We start from the raw sequence: 21230 nt of genomic DNA on the forward strand, positions 1-21230 counted from the left end.
AAAATCGTAGCTCGGAGAGGCAGGCGCAGCTTCGGGAAGGAGAGTCTCGAGCAAAGAGTGTCGGGCCAGGACGAATGAGAGGTCAACTCTCCCTCCCGTGGAGTAGAAGGGGCTCGGTCGGCTCGAGATCGAGAAAGGGGAGAGCGGGACACGCGAACGTGAGAGGGAAATGGAGGCAGAGTTCAGATGCGTGAGTATAGGGATTTAGGGCTTTAAAAGGAAAAAGAGGATTCATTTTTTTTATTAATATATATATATATACACACACACATATTAAAACCCATGCAATTTATTCGCGCGCAGTGCCTTAGCAAAATGGGTGTCCTCCCTAAGCAAAATCAACATTCCGGACGCGTCAGTGCAGTCCGTTTTGTCATCCAGGGTCGCTCGAACTACATTGTCGACAATCGGGTCAAAAACCCGTCGAAATTCAAATTTCATAAAATTTCGACCCGCGATCGATCATCCCAAAAGATTCAATTGAGCATTCGACAGGTAACAGTGCAGGCAATGCGAATTGCGGCGATCGGACACGTCGACTCTCCGAATTGCGAAGCTTGTGCGCGCGGGAGTGCGAATTGTGCAGAAGGCCACCCTAAGGCTCAGGAAGGTCCTATAACGTGAAACTCTAAAAGCGTACAAAAGTAGGTTGAAATTCTAAAAGAGGCGGGGCCCTTTCTAAAAGAGGCGGGTCCCATTTCTAAGGTTCTAGGATAGTCAATTCTAAAAGAGGCGGGTCCCATTTCTAAGGTTCCAGGATAGTCAAAGGGAGATTCCTAAGGCTAAATCCTAAATCCTAAGAGAAAGACTAGACCTCACTAAAAATGAGGTCAACATCAATAGGGCGCAGTAGAGAAAAATGATTCTTGTAGCCGACTCCACTTAGTGGGATAAAGGCTTATTGTTGTTGTTCTTGATAATCATTTGGTGAGAAATTTTTCGAATTGTTCTCTGGTAACAAACAAAATACATATTAAATCATTGTCTAGCTTCAGGTTTATAGAATTTTTATACATTTAAATTGATTTTGTTACTTATGTTGCATGGGACTATGTGAATTAATGATAGCCAATCTATAATAACTATAGGGAGCCTAATAGGACATTTCCATTCAATCTTTGGATCTTTCAGATGATTTTCAACCCTAGTTCATAGATTTTTAATGCCCTATATATAAATTTACCTTCTACGCTAGATCTTGCCATCACAGTTTATTTTTCACTTCTCTAAGTTACAAAATTGCCTTATAAAATTGTGCAATATCCTTAAGTTGACCTCTTTTCAACCATAGAACTTGCATAAATGACATCTTTTAGGTTTCAAGTGTTAGATATTCCCCCCATTGCATAAAATTCTTTACTTGAAGTTTCTTTCAGACTTTATAAGATTTGATGTACATCTATAAAATATGTACATGATTTGGCTTACTATTATGTGATAAATAGACAAATATTCTCACAAATTTTTTATTTTAGGTTTTTTCTATATTTGTTATTTGAATATCTTTAAGTTCATAATTAAATTCTTCGGGGCTTCTCTCAACTTGTTGATACTAAACAAGTGCGGCGAAGCACTGACGATTCACGCAAGTATAAGTGTTGTTTTAGTAGTATCTAGAATAGAGTCTCACAAATTTTTTATTTTTAGGTTTTTTCTATGGTTGTCTTTTGAATATCTTTAAGTTCATAATTAAATCTTCGGGGCTTCTCTCAACTTGTTGATACGAAACAAGTGCGGCGAAGCACTGACGATTCACGCAAGTATAAGTGTTGTTTCAGTAGTATCTAGAATAGAGTTTCGGGTATTGATTCCTCAGAGAGCGAGCAGAATCCCAAACGAAAAAGTTCTAGTTTACTATCGATGGTCCTAGCCTACATGTTGTAGTTTCGGTAATTATACTAAAGTAACTAACCCTAAGTTATCAAGTTCAAGATATCCTATGCTAACAATAGAGAGTTTAAGAGTTTTCAAATGCTTAAGAGGTTCTTCCCTAAAATGGTTGCACAAGACATCAAGTGTTAAAGAATGACTCAACAAGCATTGTGACAAATGAGAGCATCCGTTTTTCTTACCCCCTCTTGTTAGTCTAAGGAAGTATGGCTAAGAAAACTTGGTTTAGTTCCCTAAATCCAATTTCTAGCCCTAAGAACTAATTTCTCCCAAAAAGTCTACACTAAGCTAGTGGAGTATCCTTATTCCTCTGAGATAAACTGATTAATCTAATCGTTCCAATATGATCTCTTCTGAATTTCTTAATTCACGACAAGTATTAACAATTCATTTTGCCAGAGTGAAAGTAAATGAAGTTCCAAAGATTAAACATCACCATTTAAGATTATGCACAAAATCACATAAGAAATTTCACAGATATCAATCTTACATCCCCAATTCAAGAGAGAATATGAGAACTATTCACTACTCATTCTTGTGCACATCAACATAAATATTTTATTTGGAATAATAAATCTAACAAAAAAGTCTTTAACAACTGAAATGAAATCAAATTACACAAAGAACTCCAAAGTACTTGCTCTCTTTCTTCTCACTTGGAATGATGATAATACAACCACAAAGTCCCGCAAACACTTATAAAACTCACTTCTCTACAATTCATTGCAAGTTGAAGATCTTCTTTGTTCTTCTCATTAGATGCTGCATGCTTCAAAATGACAGAAAAAATACCCCTCTTCAGTCAAATCCAAGGCTTTTATATTTTTCCCGGCGAAGAGACTCGTCTGAATTGCAAAAAACCGACTAAGCGCGTAAACTAGCACCTAGGCATCAGGTTGCGGTGCCTAGACACTAGGCACCAATTTTTGATTTAGGGCATTGAGCGCCTAAGAGCCCAAAAGGCGACGCCTAGGTGCCGGTAAGACAACATTTACTTTCTGTGCTCTGTATTCCAAGTGAAAATTCTCTGAAACCTACTTGGCAACCGATGCTAGGCGCACAAGGGCAGTGCCTACTTTTCAGTTGCTCTGTCTTGTGCACGTTTTGATCCTGCTTTGGCCGCCTAGGCTCTAGGCGCATAGGCTCTAGGCGCCTAGGCTCTAGTAGTCTGGTAGTCTCTTGGTGCCTACTTTCCAGCAGCTCTGTATTTTGTTGAAATCTGCTTGAGGAAGTCCTCTTTGCCCAGCGCCTAGGCTCTAGTAGTCTGGTGGCCTCTTGGTGCCTACTTTCCAACAGCTCTATATTTTGTCGAAATTTGCTTGAGGAAGTCCTCTTTGGGCCTAAGTACTATAACAACGCTTAGCTCTGTTTTTAAAAATTCCAAACTCCGTTAACCATCCTTCCTTGTGTCCAAAACCTTCCAAAAAGCGTAACATAAACGTATAAATAGGTGAAAATAAAGTGACGAATAAGTACATTTCATATGCATGTCACTTGTTCATTTTTCGGATACGTTTATATGTATATGTGTTGTATTATAAAGATTTCATGTCTAGGGTTTGCAATCTAAATGCCAAGTAAATAATTTAACTCACTAATATTTGACTTCAAATTTCTGTAGTGTTATATAAAGTCTCTATTCCTTCTAAGTCACCAACTATTATAATGATGTTGTCGACCTAAATAAGCAGTATGACAACTCCTCAAATTATATGTTTCGCATGTATGGTCGCTATGGATTTGTATCCCATATGTAAAAATTGAAGTTTAGCTATTACATATGTAAATACATAGGAGTTGTGTGGTATGTATGTTAATGATCCTTTTATGAATAGCAAGCATCTTTTTTTTGCATGTTTACTATTGGATTTCATGCTCATTTTTTTAATTAGCAATATACAAGTTATTTGCTCTCCGAAGGCATATTAATAATTCATTTTGGATCCACCATTAAAAGTTTTTTTTTTTTTAATTTTTTATATAGACTGCATTTTTTCTTTTTTGGGCGCATTTACATACTTACCACACAATTTTTATTTATCTACATATCTAACACCTAACTCTCATATCTACATGCGAACCACTCAAATAGCTTTTTAAAAGAGAAATACACTTTTTTATGCAATAGCTTTATAACAACAAAGTGCTACAAATGTAAATATCAAATTTTATTTTTTAGATATGTAAATACATAAGAATTGTGTGGTATTTATGTAAAATTCACCCCCACCCCACGCCGCCCCTTCTTTTTTGTAATGCAGTGCATTTGGTAGCTAATTCTCTTCAAATGCATTCTATTGTAGAAAGCACAAGTATGAACAGCTAAAGAAGAAAAGAGTGCAGATGAAAAGATCTGCTGGTGAATGTCTCTTGTTTAGCTTTTTTTTTTTTCTTATTTAGAAAAGATTTTTTATGTCGCATTTTTTTATTCTTGTGCTATTTATCTAACAATCTCGCTCATACTTCACAATTTGCAGCAAACCGTATGGATACCAAAGAGCTCAAAATGGGGTATGTGTATAGTTTTTTTTTGTATTTATTTAAGGTTTGTGGGTTTCTACTGCCTGATGATTGTGAATAATTTTTTCAGAAATTTACATGTATACCACACAATTCTTATGTATTTACATATCTAACACTTAAAGTTTATATTTATATATCTAACACTTAGAGTTTGATATTTATAAGCTTATCCATGAAAATCTGTATTTCACTTATAAAAAGTTAATAATAATCATATTTTTGAGGTAAAATTAAGGTTTGTGTGTTATGCATTTAACTCTAAAAGTTTGGTGTTAGATATGTAAAAATATAAAAATTGCGTGGTATGTATGTAAATGCCTGTAGTTTTTATATTTGCTATTTGGGAGTGCTTTTGTTTTTATTTTAGTTTATTTAAATTTTATTTGATATAAACTATGTTTGGTAAATTAAAAATATGTTTTTAATTTATTTATGTTTTGATTTGAATTAAAACATGGTGGCCAAAAATTAAAATAAAATTTAGAAAATTAAAAAAATTTAAGAAAACCTTTGTGCCCTAGCAGTGATGACAGGTGGTGGTTAGTGGCCAGTTGTGGCAGTAGTTCTTTTTGCAATATACTCAAGGTGCTTAAACGCTAGTTTGAGTGTTTTTAAAAATAAATTAATTTCTTTTTCAAAAAAAAAAAAATTGAAAAGTGTATTAAATGATCATATTTTTTAAAATGGAAGTGAAGTCAAAAATAAAAATAAAAAAATGATCCCAAACAGATGCTTAGCTTCAGAGCTTGCTTTGATCTTGTTAACTTCTGACCTCCTAGATACTTTATAGATTAAATTTTCTTTTAGTAAAAATTAAAATCCTTATTCACGTGTGATTCTATTTAATACGTAGGGCCTTTACATACCTACCACCAAATTTCTTTGTATTATATATCTAACACCTTAACTTAGCCCTTTACATATATAACGCCCAAATCTTTCATTTCACATAAAAATATTACTATATTAATTTTTAAAATGTGAAGGATAAATTTTTCATGCATAGGTAAGGTGGTATATATCTAAAAATTGAAGTTCGGATGTTAGCTATGTAAATGCATAGGCATCGATTAGCGTACAGTCAAAAAGTGACCATTTGAGTCCCCCTAAATCAGATGATCCAGATAATTGCAATTCAGCTAGCTTTAGATCCATCATTGTATAGACTATTCTTGATTAGCTGGAATGACCAATCAAACACACCAGTATGATTTCTATCATTAGAGGTTCAAGACTGAATGCTCGCTGTCCAATAACCAAGTTCCAGCGCCTGAGAACAGGACCGAATGCTCTCAGTCGGATAACCAGGGTTGAGCGCCCGTAGCTGGACGATCAAGATCGAGTGTCCGAAGCCAGAGGACCATATAAAGGCATCCAGGGATGTGTTGTCATTTGAAGCCAAACACGGGGTGACCATAATTTAGGACCAGATGCTTTGCTTAAGGATTCGATTGACAATTAACTCTTTTCAAAAAACATAGCCGTGAATAGACATGAATAACAATAATCAGTGAGACTCATGTGTAAGTTTTAGGCTAGGGTATGCTCAAATAGGTATTTTTTTGTAAATAAAAGCCACCATAAATAATGTAAATTAAATGTAAAGGGCCCTTTGGGAAAATCCTCAACTTGATATCATTTCCCGGACCTGAAAGCTCTTTCGTCTAACTCCATCTCTTGCAGCCCATTTTCCTCTTTTTTGTTTATGTTCTATTCCTTGGGGTGTGAATTGGGAACATATTTGGGTTCAACACCTTTAAAAAAGTGTAGTGAGTGTAGATCATGCCATAAACAAGAAGAGACGCAACACAAAAAGGAAAAAGTCACCGCGAAAGCACCGACAACATGAAATGCACAGATTACATATCACAACAGATCCGAGAACTTAAGGAGCAAATGATGGATGTAATAAGAGAAACCTTAACTGAAGGGGTGGCCCCACCATCTCAGCCGGTGGTTGACCCGTGCTAGAGGGAACCTAGTGCCAATGCCAGGAGAGCCACTTCTCCAATCGTGAGTACCCAAAAGAGCCACTTCTCCAATCGTGAGTGCAGATGATGACATGTACTACTCAGATAATGCGCGGTCAACACCTTTGGTCCGCGACAATAGGGATGGGCCAATGCACTGTAAATTATTTAGCCAGAGAATTCCTTCTCCTGACAAATTTTCCAAGCTGAAGCGGCCTATCACTTCAAAATTCCAATTCTAGAGCCCTACTGTGGGAAGTTAAATCTATTTGCCATGTTGCATCTTTTGAGTGGACAGAATGTGTGTTATGGATAAACGGTGCGCTGATGTTCAAGCTTTTCTTCATGATTTTGAAAGAATCCATGTTCTGGCGGTTTATCAGCTTACCACTATGAATAATCCCTTCACGAAGTTCAAAAGGATGTTCATGACACTGTTTGCCAATGCAAAGAAGCCTCTTAAGAATTCCCAGACGCTACTACAACTGTGATAAGGACATGGGAGTCCTTACGCGCTTTCATAACCCATTTTAAGAAAAAAAAATGTTGGAGGTATGAGATCTGGTGCCTACAGTTACCCATGCAGCTCTCGTCCAATGGCTATGAGAAGGACCCTTCTAATATGCGTTGGGCTTGCAGTGCCCATAAATGCTGGTATAATTATTGTAACTCACTACCAACCACAAATTGGTGGAAGAACATAATTCACCTTTGATCTTTCATGAGATCGACCAACCGGGTCAGCATTTGCTGAAGAGGAGCTCCCATAGGAGCGAGTGGAAGCCAAGCCATCCTCTATGGTCACAACTAGAACTCCAACACGAGGACAATCACTTCAACCTTACTTGTGGGTTTGTTCAATAAAAAGGGTTGTACACCCGAATGTTGGGACAACCCGGATCAGGAATGATAGTGGGATCGATATCTTGAGAGGCCATTGCCTCTGACTAGCAAGATTCCTCAACTGACCTTGCTGCGAGTTTCAATGACTGAAGTAGTAGAGGTCATCCAAAATAAAGATTTTTTTTGAAGCCAACTCCGATGAAGGCAGGAGGATACACCCGCAACCCAATGAGGTACTACGCCTATCACCTAGATTACGAGCACAACACAAAGAAATGTCGACACCTCCAAAATCTTATCATAGAACTTATGCAAGCCAAAAAAATGAAACGATCTTTCACACAGTGGTAAGGAAAGACACTGACGGAGGAAGGAGATAATTGTTACGACTTGACCCGAGGCTTGAAATTAATCAAGACGGGTACAGACGACCGGATGGAGAATATTAAATTTCTATATTCATTTTCTGTAACTATCATTTAACAAATGAAAGAGCCACTAAAAAAAGTAAATTAAAACAATAAGCTAAATTTATCTCATTTTTGATTTTACGCATTTTCTATAAATATTTTTTCTTCTATTTTTTTACTTTTTAATAAAATAATTAAACGTGCAATAATAGTTTACAACAGTATTCAAATTAAAGTTAATGAATACCCATAATTTTAAACTATATTTTAATACAATGAAAAAAAGATGCATGCTAATTAAACTTGATGTAAATCAATCTAAAAGTATTTGAAGGTTTGTACTATTTAACATTATTATTCTAGATATTTATAAACTTTCACCATGCCTTAGTATATCGTTACATATCAATATCTTTTTAATCTGTATACAACCTTTACAGGAGCACTGCCTAAACTAATACCAATGAAGTTTCATCAATAGCAATATCAATTTTCATTTAAGTGCATGGGTACCTCAATGTTCCTGCGCTAGTACTATAAAGAGGTAAAATTCATCAGTCAAGTGCACATGCAAGTATCGTGTAAATCATTTCATTTGGATTTTAAATATTATCTAATATCTTTCTTTTATAATATGCAGATGAAATAAATAAGTATAATTATGCAAATCGATCACATTCATTTTTAGATGATCAATTTAAATAATAAAACAAAATAATAATATTCTACTTGCATTATCAAGGTATTTTGCCTAATATCATTCCAATGTAAGTGATTTAGAAGAAATACAACATTATTACTATAATTCAGAAGTAAAAAGTACTCGCTTCGATCCTGGACAATTTCTTTGCTCTTAACTTCTATAATCTCTTTCATTAATTCATAGATTTTAATATTAAATTTAAAAAAACTTTTAATAAATATAATTTATTTAATTATAGCATAAAACCATAAACCCTTATCTTGATTATTGTTGTTCAAAATGAAAGCTCTTCCACTTCTTCTTCCTCTTCCTCTGGTTTGGACTGATACAACTCTTCTTGCACTACCGTAATACTTGTTTGATTCCAATCATAAAATTATTAACCCAATTCTTGTAAAATAATTTTTTTTAACTTCAATTATAAAAGCCCTACCTTCGTTCAGTCTCCTAAGCCACGCCTCCTCTTTTGCTCAGAACATGTAGTAAACACTCAAGTCGTTGCCTCCACTCCTTTTCTCCTTCGAGCACAACAACTTATGGCACACTAGGGCACGTAATGGATCACGTCCAAGCCTTATAATGCAACTTCTGTTTAGAAGTTTGTCGATCACTCTTTAGTAAGTCTTTCTTGTCGCACAAATTGTACGTATGAGCTATTCTTCGACATTGTCACCTTCGACTTGTTCGACGATGCCTTCTCCCAGGGAAGAACAACATGCATTGTCCTCTTCCTTTTCCACATTGGAGCAACTCGATCAAGTCCTTGTATTCTTTGATCATTCTCAGTTTATTTCTCTCGAGAATTGAAGTCTTTCGGGTTCAAATAGAGATGTTCTGCTGCAACCTGCACGTGATGTTTCTCTGCTTAACCTCTCTTTCTTCTTCTTCCTCTATATGTCGATCACTATCAGTCTCCTTCATTCGAATGGAACACTTATTTTTAAAATGGAACTTTTGAGGTTTTGTTCTCACCTGAAATTACTGCATATATTAAAACTCCTAATATTAATAACATTATTATTAATTTTATTTATTTTTTAGTTATTATAACATTCTCTCCTAATAAAAATTTCATTCTCAAAATTTGCATAATATACTCCAAACCTCAAATCACTTCTCCTTAACCAAGTAAATTTTAAGTTATTCAAAAACATTTTCAAGAAATCTTGTTCAATAAGAAAAAAAAAGTGGATACAATAAAACAAAGGTCTAATATAAGATAACTCAACTAACTTTCCTTATCGTCTGAAGTGGGAAAAAACTATCAAGGATAACATTACCTCTAAAGCAAAGTAACATAACAATAACACATTCTATGAAAATGAAATACATTAGAATAACACTCTTATAATATGTGATAAAACACAGTACTCATCAATCCCTAACAACAACATCAACATCAACATCAAGTCCTTTAGGTTCTTTACTAGTAAGTGAATAAACTCGAGATTAAATTAGTTGTCTTGATTAAACTTGAGTAGAAGATAAAGCTGTAGACTCTTTCTTTGCCAACTTGCAATCTTTTGTGAAAGAACTCCACTTGGTTTCTGTTCTTTTGAGATTTTTTGGATAAGTGAAGGACTGTATCTAATAATATGACTTGGATAACAAGACACATAGCATGTGTTGGAACTCATCAAACATTCACTCTTATGCTGTCTTCTACATTTGACACAAGTAACTACGGTACTCTGAGTCGTACCTCTACTAAATCCACTTGAATTGAACTTTAGATTCTTTCCAATGTATACCTCTGATTGAACCACATGCTCTCTTTTATCAATACTCTTCTTCTTGTGCATTTTCTTACGCTTCTGAGTAAGCTGATAACAAATCTTCACTCGTCTAGCATGCTCCAATAACGTTAAATAGTCATCAATCCCCAATGAAACCAACAATTTTCTAATCAAATCATTTAATCTCGAAAGAGTACTTTTTCTCTGTAGTAGCGATCAATTATGACACATACCTTGATAGTACATTAAATTATGTTTCGTACCGCTTGACAGTCTTTTCTCCCTACGCCAATCTGATAAATTTGTCATGCATTTTTCTTTGAATAGATAGAAATAAAAACCCCTCTTTGAATAGCTTCACGAACTCCTCTCAAGTTATCATGTTGGGTATGCCCCTTATTTGTCCTAATACTGCTCATGCCGCCATCTTTCATCTTCTCCATCCAGCATAAATATAGGTAATAACACTCTTCTTTCATCTGGACAGGCCATATCATGTAATATCTCTCTATCCTCATCAGGTAGTTCTTCGCTTCAATCAGATCTTTGACACAGTCTTGAAATATCTTTAAGCACTTATCCACAACAACTTCCTTTCTCCCATCAAACTATTATTTGGACTATCGAATCAACTGTGTCATCGCCGCCATCATTTGGGTTAGCGCATTCGTGTTCACATTCATAGCAGAGTATTTCTTTATTTTTTAACAGACTCCATTCTTCTATGATCTCAAGTGCATCCATTTACGTGAATTAACATAATTACTTAGAGTTAACTTAAAATTTCAAATTTATCATCATTAATTTCTTTGTAATTATCATATTGGACGATACATTGGTTACTATTGGCAATGACACTCATCTTACCAATTTGTTAGCTAACTCCTTTCCAAGAACTAGAGACAGAGACAATTTGTTAGCTCTTTAGCTACCTGATACTATGTGTTTTGACACTTTTGGTTTTTTGAGCTCTCATGTATTTTTCTGTATTTTTTTTTTTTTGTGGTGTGGAACCATTTGCATGTAGTGTTTAGGGTGCCATGCTTGGGCCCTCCTATAATCTATCTGTATCTCCTTTCTTTTTAATATATTAGCTCTTGTGTTTTCTCAAAAAAAAAAAAAAAACTAAATAATACATATAAATTCTTTATTTTGAGCTAAAATGAGCTAGACACGAGCGAACAAAGGGTTGTTCGTGTTCTGGTTACTTATAATTCGTGCTTAAAAAGATTGTTCATATTCGGCTTATTTACTTAACGAACGAGTCAAACACGAGCTATTCCCGAACAACGAGCTTTTTTGACAGCCTTACTCCCGGTAACAAAGGAGGAACTCTTCTAGCCCCTAAGTAAGACTCCAGGAGAGTCGAAGGCCCCCAATAAGTGAGAGATAATTCTTGCCTATATATGACGACCATCTCCTTTCATAATACGGTTGACAAAGCCAAAAAAACAGAGCCTCTAATGGTTTTTGATAGTTATGAAATACCTAAAAAAATTATGACCTCACCCTCATTCGAATCCCATATGTATGCGTATGGACCTGGGAAACATGATCTCAGGGAGCCGCCTATTTATTAAGGATACCCGACCTTAGTGTCATCACCAAAGAGAGCAAAAGATTAGGCTAATAATCCATGAGCAATATAATGTATTCTAACTAGGGAAACTTGCTCTAGAGGGTGGTTCAACAACAAGAAGATTCGACTAGAAGGCCGACCAAACGATCATAATGCATTTAGCAAGCATGTCAAAGAAAACAAGTATAACAACAATAACAAGCCTTTTATCCCGCTAAGTGGGGTCGGCTACATGAATCTCCATCGCGTCCTATTGAGTGTCATTTTAATTTAATTCTAGTAAATTAAAATCATTTTTTATATAACATGCCCAAGTTTTTTTAGGTCTATCTTTACCTAAATTTTTTTTATTTCATAAAATAAGGGGTACATATCAATCAGCCCCTTGACCACATTAAAAAAAAAGAGAAGAGGCTTTTTCCTTATTTCCTTTGGTTGTCTGATTGAATCTTGTAACCGTCTTTTCCATTGATTCATGAGACATACCCTCTAGTTAAATTGCGAGGTCACCTCTCAACGGTTGAACTCTTTGAGCTAATGGTGGAGTCGAACTTGGAAAAGGAATTGAGTGCTCTGATAGTCACAATCCCATCAGCCGACTACCAACACGCACCCCACATCAACTGAAGTTGGCATAGTAAACGGTTGAATAAAAATATGATAAAAACCACATTATCTCCGGTCATCTGTTGTGGTTAAGCATCCGATAGCCTTGACTTATGATTATAAAAAAGAATGGTCGTGGGCTGGATAAGGGTAGTCGTTGCTTGCTGAATTACTGGGCCGCAGATATCACGGTGGGAAGGAAATTATTTGTAACCACCAGAAAATTTGATTGGATCTATCATCTTGAACCTACCCTGAGATCCTAAACGAGATACATCAATAAGGAATAAGCTGCACATAAGCACATGCAACTAACTCTTCATTGGTGTATCCTTCTTGGGCGTCGAGCGAGCTTTCGGGTCACTCAATTTGAGGGCAGGACTACCTTCGGAGTCAATGATTAAAGAAGCTCCCCCTTTCAGAGTCTAGCGAGCAATAAATTCAGAGGTTGATTGAAGGCAAGATCGAGTTGTCCGACTCATCCTCGCTCTCATCCAAGGCTCCCTCACTAAGAGATCACTGGAGCCTCCCATTATCCACTTGTGGAGACATTTTTAACTTTAGACCTTTTTCACTTTTTATCAGTGCTGATACGAAAGGACCCCCTCTTGGCAGTATTTAGAGGAAAGAAAGAAACGGTTGGTAGGGAATTAAGCATCTCATTTATGACTCAACCACTCGTCACATCAGCATTGGATAAATGATAAGTACTTTTTGAATAACAATGCGACCAGACGAAAATTTATCAATAAGCAAACTAGTCTTAATCTAACGTACACATGAACAAAAGAAACAACTCAGCTAATGAAGTTTGTCTTGTAGCGCTCAAGTATTATAAAACTTCTTTACTGCTTTTTCTTGGAACACATGTCAAGCCTTGAGCGCTAGATTTCTCCTTGTGGAAAGATCTGCAATGAGTAGCACATGAATCACCCCAGAAGCATGTCTATGAGGTTACCTCTGCGAAGACAATAACATGTTTCGCTTAATAAGTCTGCCGTAAGGTACAACCCATCCAAAGCGACGAGTTAATCAAGAAACTGAAAGGAGTAGGTAGTGTGAGGCTTGAGTCAGACACTATTATTCTCGTGATATCCGCTCTGAACTATCAAACAACCTAAACCAAAACTCACCTAGAAGAGTATATGGCATGATATCTAAGCTGCATAAGTTTTTACGAACTTATGGGTCACTTTCCACATGTTTAGCTATCAAAATTTTTTGAATGAAGGTTTTTTATTCGATTCTGACAAGACGACTAATTCAAATTATTCCTCAGAAAGCTACATTCATTCACAAGATGGAATCGATGGAGGTGATAGTCAAAAAGGTAAAAATTCATTTCTTTTTATTATTACAAAACATTTACATAAAGGAAATCAACGAGTCCCAAGCGCTCCTCCCAAATGAGGCTCTTTACGGTCGATTGGCTTCTTTTGCTTCCAAGAAGGCTCCCATTCCTACGACTCCTTACCCTCCCTTTAGCGCTCCACCTCAAGGTGAATAGACTCCAACACCTCTTTAGTGGCAGCTGTGATCAGAGGGACACCTTCATCTTCAGAGGTTGGCCCCTTCGCCGTTGAATTATTCCCCTCAAGGTCGACTGTTTGCAACAAGGGATATTGAGCATTTATAGGCTCTGTGGCCAGCGGTTTCCTCTTGGTTGATTGCGGTCTCCTTTTCCCTCTCAATCGGCGGTTTCTCCCTCGCCCACATATTTGCCATAATCTCCAATCAAAATATATATAGAATGAAGGAAATTATTCGCATTTGGTTTCTCAACATATCCTTTCCTTTTATTAAGGATGAACTCATCGGTCTTTATCTTTTGATCAACGACAATGGGCGGAGAAATTGAATTGAAATACTCATTCATACCTATCAAAACCATACTTGGCCTATGTTCTCGACTCTCCATGGTCAAGGCCTCGTGACCTTTGTGAACATCTAGGTGTCCTCTGTCATTGGACTGCTAATGTGCGGGGCAAGCATTTTATTAAGAACCATGGGCTCGAGATATTGTTCCATGTTGAGCGTTATACTAATGACCTTATAAGCCCGTCGAAAGAGACTGTTGGGTGCCTTAGGCTTAATCATCAGGTATGAGTAAGGCTCGTCCCGATTAGCAAATCCTCCTCCGTCGAAACGAAACAGGACTTGCGCTTCTAGTCCTTCGCCTTACTCTCTAAGCCTCAATAATGGATTTTACTTCCCGAAGTAAACTGGACAAATCACTTTGAATAGGAGTGGAGGGAGAACAAATTGTTGAATAACTCAATCAACCAAGGGATGTCCATCCGCCGCATGTACATCACTACGGTCATAATGATCACAATCAAATTTGGCATTACTTGTACTAGAATGATCTCATAAAAATTAAAGATGCTAACTAGTTCATTACAGAGGGGCAATCTAAGACCAAGCTAAAATTAATTTTGGTAGAACAATAGCTTCTAGGCATGGAAAGTATTTGTTTTCTCACCCTTCCGGGCGACCCCTCAATTTGATGGAAGAAGAAATGACGCAATTCATTTGGTGGCGATCAATTTGCTCTTGATCCATCTTGGACGAAGTGGGCGAATCCGCCCCAACGAAATCCATAGGGTTGTGGCAAATGGAAGGGCGAGTGGAAGGAAGGCAAGTGAAAGAAGACATAATCAATCGAGAGTAGAAGAGATCTTAGATAAAAATGACAAACAAATAATGACGCTGCAATTAAAAACCTTTTTATAGTGGCGAAGAAGGTGAAACCACCAAAAATAGCGAGAGTAAAAAAGAAAAAAATACATGGTGTTAGAAGCATCAAGAGCATAATCGACGCCATCGAATCATTTTCACTCGAAAATTAAAGTAGCAAAATTATTATCAATTTTATTAAAAAAACTTCAAATAAAAATATTTACATTAATTCTAAGAAAGAAAATAACCCACACAAGGGCTAGACATTGCTTCGACCAGAAAATAGCCTAGTCACCTAAGCATAATTTCTCCTTTGGATTTGACTTGACTTAAACTACCAGCTTTGACTTGAGCTTGAGACATCAGGATTTTCTCTCTCAGATCCATGAGCTTGTGGTGAAGGAGGGTGTCTGACTGTTTCAAAGTAGCAATCTCCTATTCTAGACCGACTTATCAAGCTAAATGATCAATCAATTCAGTAGCAGTAGCCACACCTGCCATATGCATCAAGGCATTGTTAGCAAGAAAGGAGGTCATGGGGTGATCCTCTCCACTGCTAAGATAATCAACACCGATCACACCCGCTGTATGCATCAAGGCATCTTGCCCGCTCGTCTCCACCAAAGTTGGTGCTCGAAGCATCGTTCAAATTTAGCGGAGCTGAACACTCTGCACAGTAACCAAAATCACAACATGCCATTAAAAAATTCCCATTGAAGCATTGAAAAGAAATTCGGCCATCTCGTACGAAAGTACTCGCTCATCTCCTTCGGCTACTTGACAAGTTTTGAGATGGCAAACGGAGATGAGTCATCACCCAGTTCGACTAAAGCTGCTCGCCCCTTGGGTCGTCGAAGTGCCTGCTTGTGAGCTCGCCCTTAGCCACCACGACTCCTGAGTGGGCTGCAATGTGGGTCGGCTCAGAGAATACAACGTTCCCTTAGAAACCAATGTTGGTCAGTATAGTATACTAGGGAGCATTCTGCTATGGATCAATGCTAGCTCAAGGGGCACATGAACGTCCCTCGCAGTCATTCTGGACAATCCTTTCTGACCATGAGAGAAATCCATTCTTTGGCACTTACCCATGGACTGACACTTTTTTTTGCTTGCTCTATGCTTGAACTCTCTAAACATATCGTAGAGAAGAATCTTAGTCGGAACCCTGATTTTTGATCGGATGAGTAAGCCTTGTGAGGATGAGCAATAAATTGGCAAGTAAAAAAAGAAAGACAATTGAACATTAATAAGGGCCAGAAAGCAATAAATTGGAAGTAGAAATAAAGGAAGGAAAGAGATCCAAACAAGTCTCACCACCCTATTTATAAGGGCCAGAAGTTTGAAATTCAAGGGAGTAGTTGCATTATGAACATTTATTTCTACTTCTATGATTAATTATTGAAAATTTAATTCTCTTATTTTTATTGCAGCACAACATTCTAAGATACAGGAGAATAGGAAAACTAATTACATGCAGTTAAAAAATGAACATTTGAGTCATACCATATATCAGATGATCCGGATCATCGTAAATCGAATGACTCAGGATTTGCCATCTAATAGAGATTATTCTTGATATGCTCAATGACCAATCAAACACACTTGTATGTGTCGGCCAAATAAATATTGCGGACTCTTTCTTTTAGGATTTAATTTAATTTAGTTTATATATGTGATTATAACCTTATAAAATAGTATTTTAACTTTAAAAAATAACGTTTCAATTTAATTTATATATGACTATAATTTAAAAAAAATGATAATATTTAAATTTAGAAAAGTGAGACCGAATGTAGCTCACATATTTGATAGTCTACATGCCTGAACGTGATACCACAAATAGTACACTATTCTAAAGGATAAACATATCATTTTTTAGTAACTTAACCACATAAATTAAAGAGTTTGTGACGTCAGTTTGGTCTACAAAACCTTTTTTTTAAGCCGACAAGTTTCCCTATTTAATACGAGAGATTAAATAGAGTTTATATTAAGTGAGTTATTAAGTTCCCTATAAAGACAAATCCCTATAGTTAATTACATCTTAGACAATTGAAATCATCTAAGAAGACTCTCGATTAAGATTAGTGGTTCTGTCTTCAAGATTTCAAAGTTTAGGTTTTCAAGGTTGAATATAAGAAAATCAAAGGGGAAGAGCTCAAAATAGGAACGGTTATTTTAAGAGTCCAAATGAACAAAAAGTAGGGGATGTCACGGATCCGAGGAAAACCCCGGTGATTTCCCAACTATCATAGTGTTTGACTTTATGCCTTTGAAATGATATTATTTAGTATTTCAATCATGCCGATTTATTTTAAGATTTAAGACTTATATTCGCACGATACTCGATCGTGCAAATGACCTAAGAAGATAGGAGGATTTACGTTGTACTAAATGACCACCTCAGAATCCTAAAGAGAATTAGGACTTATAATGCACAATAGAGTGGTGCAAAAGTCTAAAATGAAAGTGAGGATTTATGTCACACTAAGCGGACTACCTCGAAGTCCTATGCGTTTGTTATTTATTCTATGAAAATTCCAACTGAGGATCGTACTTCATTTCGCTGTTATGGTTTCGATCATCGCCCTCCGTCCGCTTGCTTCCACGTTCTGCTTCCTGGAAAGACTATTCCAAGCTCCTTAACATATCGGTCATAGGTTCAGGGTTTTAGTGTGTATAAATATACAGTTGTTAGGTCAGTGGCTCGCTATAGGGTGCCTCCTAAACGGGTGTCCTACTGTTCTCTATCCTAAAGGCCCCTGCAAGTCTATAGAAGCAACATGAATAATAAAAAGGAAACATGCTACGAAACGTAGTAAACAATAAACAGTAACATCGTAAGCATAAACTATATGTATACGCAGTAAAATGCGATAACGATAAGTAAAGAAATGCAGTAAAATGTGCAGTAAAGAAAATAAAATGCTGTAATTATAAAACAAACCTGTATACCTGACAGATCAGCTACTTCTGTAAATGGTGTCGGTGTCGCAGGTGAAAGTAAACTGGTTTAATGGAAAATTTAACAGGTGGCAAGCATGCATTTATTCAAATAGGAATGAATAACAAAAACATCACCTTAAAATCTCGAGGAAAGCTACAAATGACCCATGGTAACTCGAAGAAAATCATTAGAAATATGAAGAAAATATGAAGGTAATCACGAGTGATCTACAAAGACTTGAATAAAACCGTTGAAAAGTACGAAAAATCCGAGGAATTAAAGAAAATCTTAAGCATTCGGGTCGGGGTAGGCTCAGATTTTAGTTATTTTCGAGGAACTTCGAAGACAACCATTGGTCATCCGCATGTAAAGAGCCCAACATTCAACTAGAACTTTCCAACTATATAATCTTAGGAGGGCAATCCTTAGCTCAGTACATGTAATTGACGAGTCGACAATCATATTATATTACTTCAACTTTATATTTTAGCATGCATATATGCTTCATGCATATAAGCAAAATTTATATTATATCTATTCTAGTATTCAAAATATTTTGTGAATAGCGTATTTGTTCTTATCGTTGTACTTTTAAAAAAATTGATTGTCCACAAGTCGGTCACATTGTCGGGCTAGGACCGCCAACAGTCTAAGAAGACAAGGGTCCCCGCTAGTCTAGTGTTGGTGAATAATATTGTCATCATACATTTTCATCGGGTTTCTAGGTCGGGTCCCGATGTCGTAAAATGCGATATTATCCCGCTCTACCGACGAATGTCTTTGTCATCAAGGCCTTAAACACCGAAAAAGCTCGTCCAACTTACGACATTGCTTGATGATTCATATATAACCACAACTATATATGCATGTTTCAGATATAAACACGTAAACCAAACCAAGAAGTAAGGAAAAAAAATCGAAAAGAAATGAAAAAATTTAAAAGAAATAAATAAGAAAAAAAAAGACTAACCCAAAACACGACCCCTCCTCCAAAGCTAGTAGGTGGGAGGGTCAGCCTCAAATATTCACTCAATAGAACACCTCAAATGAATAACAAAATGAGCACACTCATCAATAGCTCGCTCTCTTTTCTAAACTACCGGTGTAACAATCCGAAAGATGTGTATCGAAAGGCTTCAATTGCTATCTCAAAACATTCCTAAAGACACATTTTAGAGGATTCCAAGTTGCTCCCAATTCAATCCAAACCTGCTCAAAAGTTGCACTTCGAAAGGGGCCCAAATTGCAACTAAACTCTCCCAACAAATATCAAAATGGCCTTGCATTGCAGTCAATTCAGCCCAAGGAGCTGGGCATTTCAATCTTCCTAAAATATCAAACAAATGGATATACCATCTAACTCTTTCTCACAAGCAGGAAAGGTAGCTAGTAAAGGGGCAGCAGGGAGGCAAATCCCCAACAGAACACAAGAAACCACCCACCAACAAGTTTCAGGTAAGATAGCAGGGGAAACAACCAATCCTACATAAAGGAAGCCTCAAATAGTAGGTCTCGAGTAAAGGCAGCAAAAGGAATCACCAAAACCGACAGAACAGGGCCCAAACAACTAATCTCGGGTAGGAGCAACAAAAGCACCACCAAAACCAACAATAATGATTTCAAAAAGATCCAACTGGGGAAAACAATTCAAGCTAACACAGGAAAGCACTAGCTAGGGTCTCGAATAGAGCTCTCGGGTAGGGGCAACAAAAGCATCACTAAAATTAACACAAGAGAGCCCACATAGTTGCTCTCGGGTAGAGGCAGCAAGGCAACAACCTACACCAACAGAAAAGAAACTATAATGCAGATTTCAGGTAGGAGCTGCGAAAGGAACCACCAAAACCAACAGAACAAGGCCTAAACAGCTAATCTCGGGTAGGGGCAGCAAAAGGAAACAAACCACACCAGTAGGGAATACCAGCAACTAATCTTGGGTAGCCAAGCCCCAATAAAAAAGTGTTGAGTTTTATAACCATGTCAAAACCTTTTCGTAAAACTAGAGTCAGGGAATCTACAAAACCAAACCAAGCCAACTCCATGAACGGAACCCGCCAGCTCCATAAAACTGAACCAAATGAGCCCATAAAGCCGAGACCACAAGGCTCCACAAAATCAAACCAAATCAACTCAAAATCTCACAGCCAAACGAGTCCAAAACATTGCACACATGTAGCTCAAGAGCCATCAAATAGGCCCAGGTAATGCAGCCTAAGGGTAAAGCTAGCAGGGAATGAATCGACAAAGAAAACACCAAATATATTGAGCTGAAACACCATTTGGACTTCACATAAACTAAAGAAAGTGGATGGCATAAATGCACAGGTATAATAAGAACAAAGGAAAGAAGTCTTCACATGCATAATACTTGAATCATTGCCACTTATAGCTGAGCAAGAAGAATGAAGTAATTAAATCGGACTCAACAGAAATGCTAAAGGTCTAAACTTCCACAACTGATAACAATTTCAAAATGAGATTCTAGGTAATCATAGCAACTGATAACAATTTCAAAATGAGATTCTAGGTAAGGCAACCAAGCTCATACATATATATATATTCTTTTTTTTTTCTTTTCTAATCTTGAAGTAACGAAAGAAGAAAAAGAAAAAAAGCTTGCTCAAGATTTTTATCACCTCGAACTTGTTCAACCTCTGTTAAGCAGAAAAGTAGAGCAGAAATGAGAGAAATTACCTTGCTCTAGCTTTTGAAAGAAACAAAAGGGAAGCCACAAAACTCCCAAACACCAAACCCTCGAGCACCAAGTCCTAGCCGAGCAGAGATTTCGGCAGAACCTCCCCTAGACTCAAAATTTCCGTCACCCCTTACCTGACCTCCCCCCATGGGGTTTTATACCCGAAGAAGAAGAACAGGAGGGAGAAGAAGAGGGAGCGTAGTCGTATCATCGATAGATGACGGGACATCGCAGGGCCTAGCTAACACAGGCGTAGAAGGCTCGGGTAACTGTAAACATACCGCAAATGGGAACTACGAAGTGAATCGACATACAGTCGCGAGGGTCAAAGGGATGAATGCTTCAAACGCAGAGGGAGAAGAATCTTCGTGCAGAGCGAACAAGGAGTCACCTCGACATGGCTTGGAGGGAACGCTAGGGCAGGTGACCAAAACCGCGGGCTTGTGGCGTGCGTGTGTTTAGGTTAAATAGGATTAACGTTTTATATTATTACCCTTATATATATATGCACACTTATTAGAGGTAGAGGCAAAGGAAAACTAGCTACCTGATACTACATTTTTTTGGCATTTTTTGTTTTTTTTATTTAGGTCTCTTGTATTTTTCTGTATTTTCTCTTTTTTTGGAATCTTTTGTATATGATGATTAT

The 21230-nt window shown here is 37.0% G+C and overlaps 1 protein-coding gene across 2 annotated transcripts in view; it reads left to right on the top strand.

Annotated features, from left to right (window-relative positions):
- LOC110030392 (translation initiation factor IF-3-like) overlaps positions 1 to 21230 on the top strand; it is a 51703-nt gene that overhangs the window by 18313 nt on the left and 12160 nt on the right. For both annotated transcript variants that reach the window (XM_020733082.1, XM_020733081.1), the window contains exons 5-6: positions 4194 to 4249; positions 4368 to 4401. In XM_020733082.1, the coding sequence (XP_020588741.1) occupies positions 4194 to 4249; positions 4368 to 4401 (90 nt within the window). The remainder of the gene's footprint in view (positions 1 to 4193; positions 4250 to 4367; positions 4402 to 21230) is intronic.

Source organism: Phalaenopsis equestris, unplaced genomic scaffold, assembly GCF_001263595.1.
Source record: "Phalaenopsis equestris unplaced genomic scaffold, ASM126359v1 Scaffold000712, whole genome shotgun sequence".
NCBI lineage: Eukaryota > Viridiplantae > Streptophyta > Magnoliopsida > Asparagales > Orchidaceae > Phalaenopsis > Phalaenopsis equestris.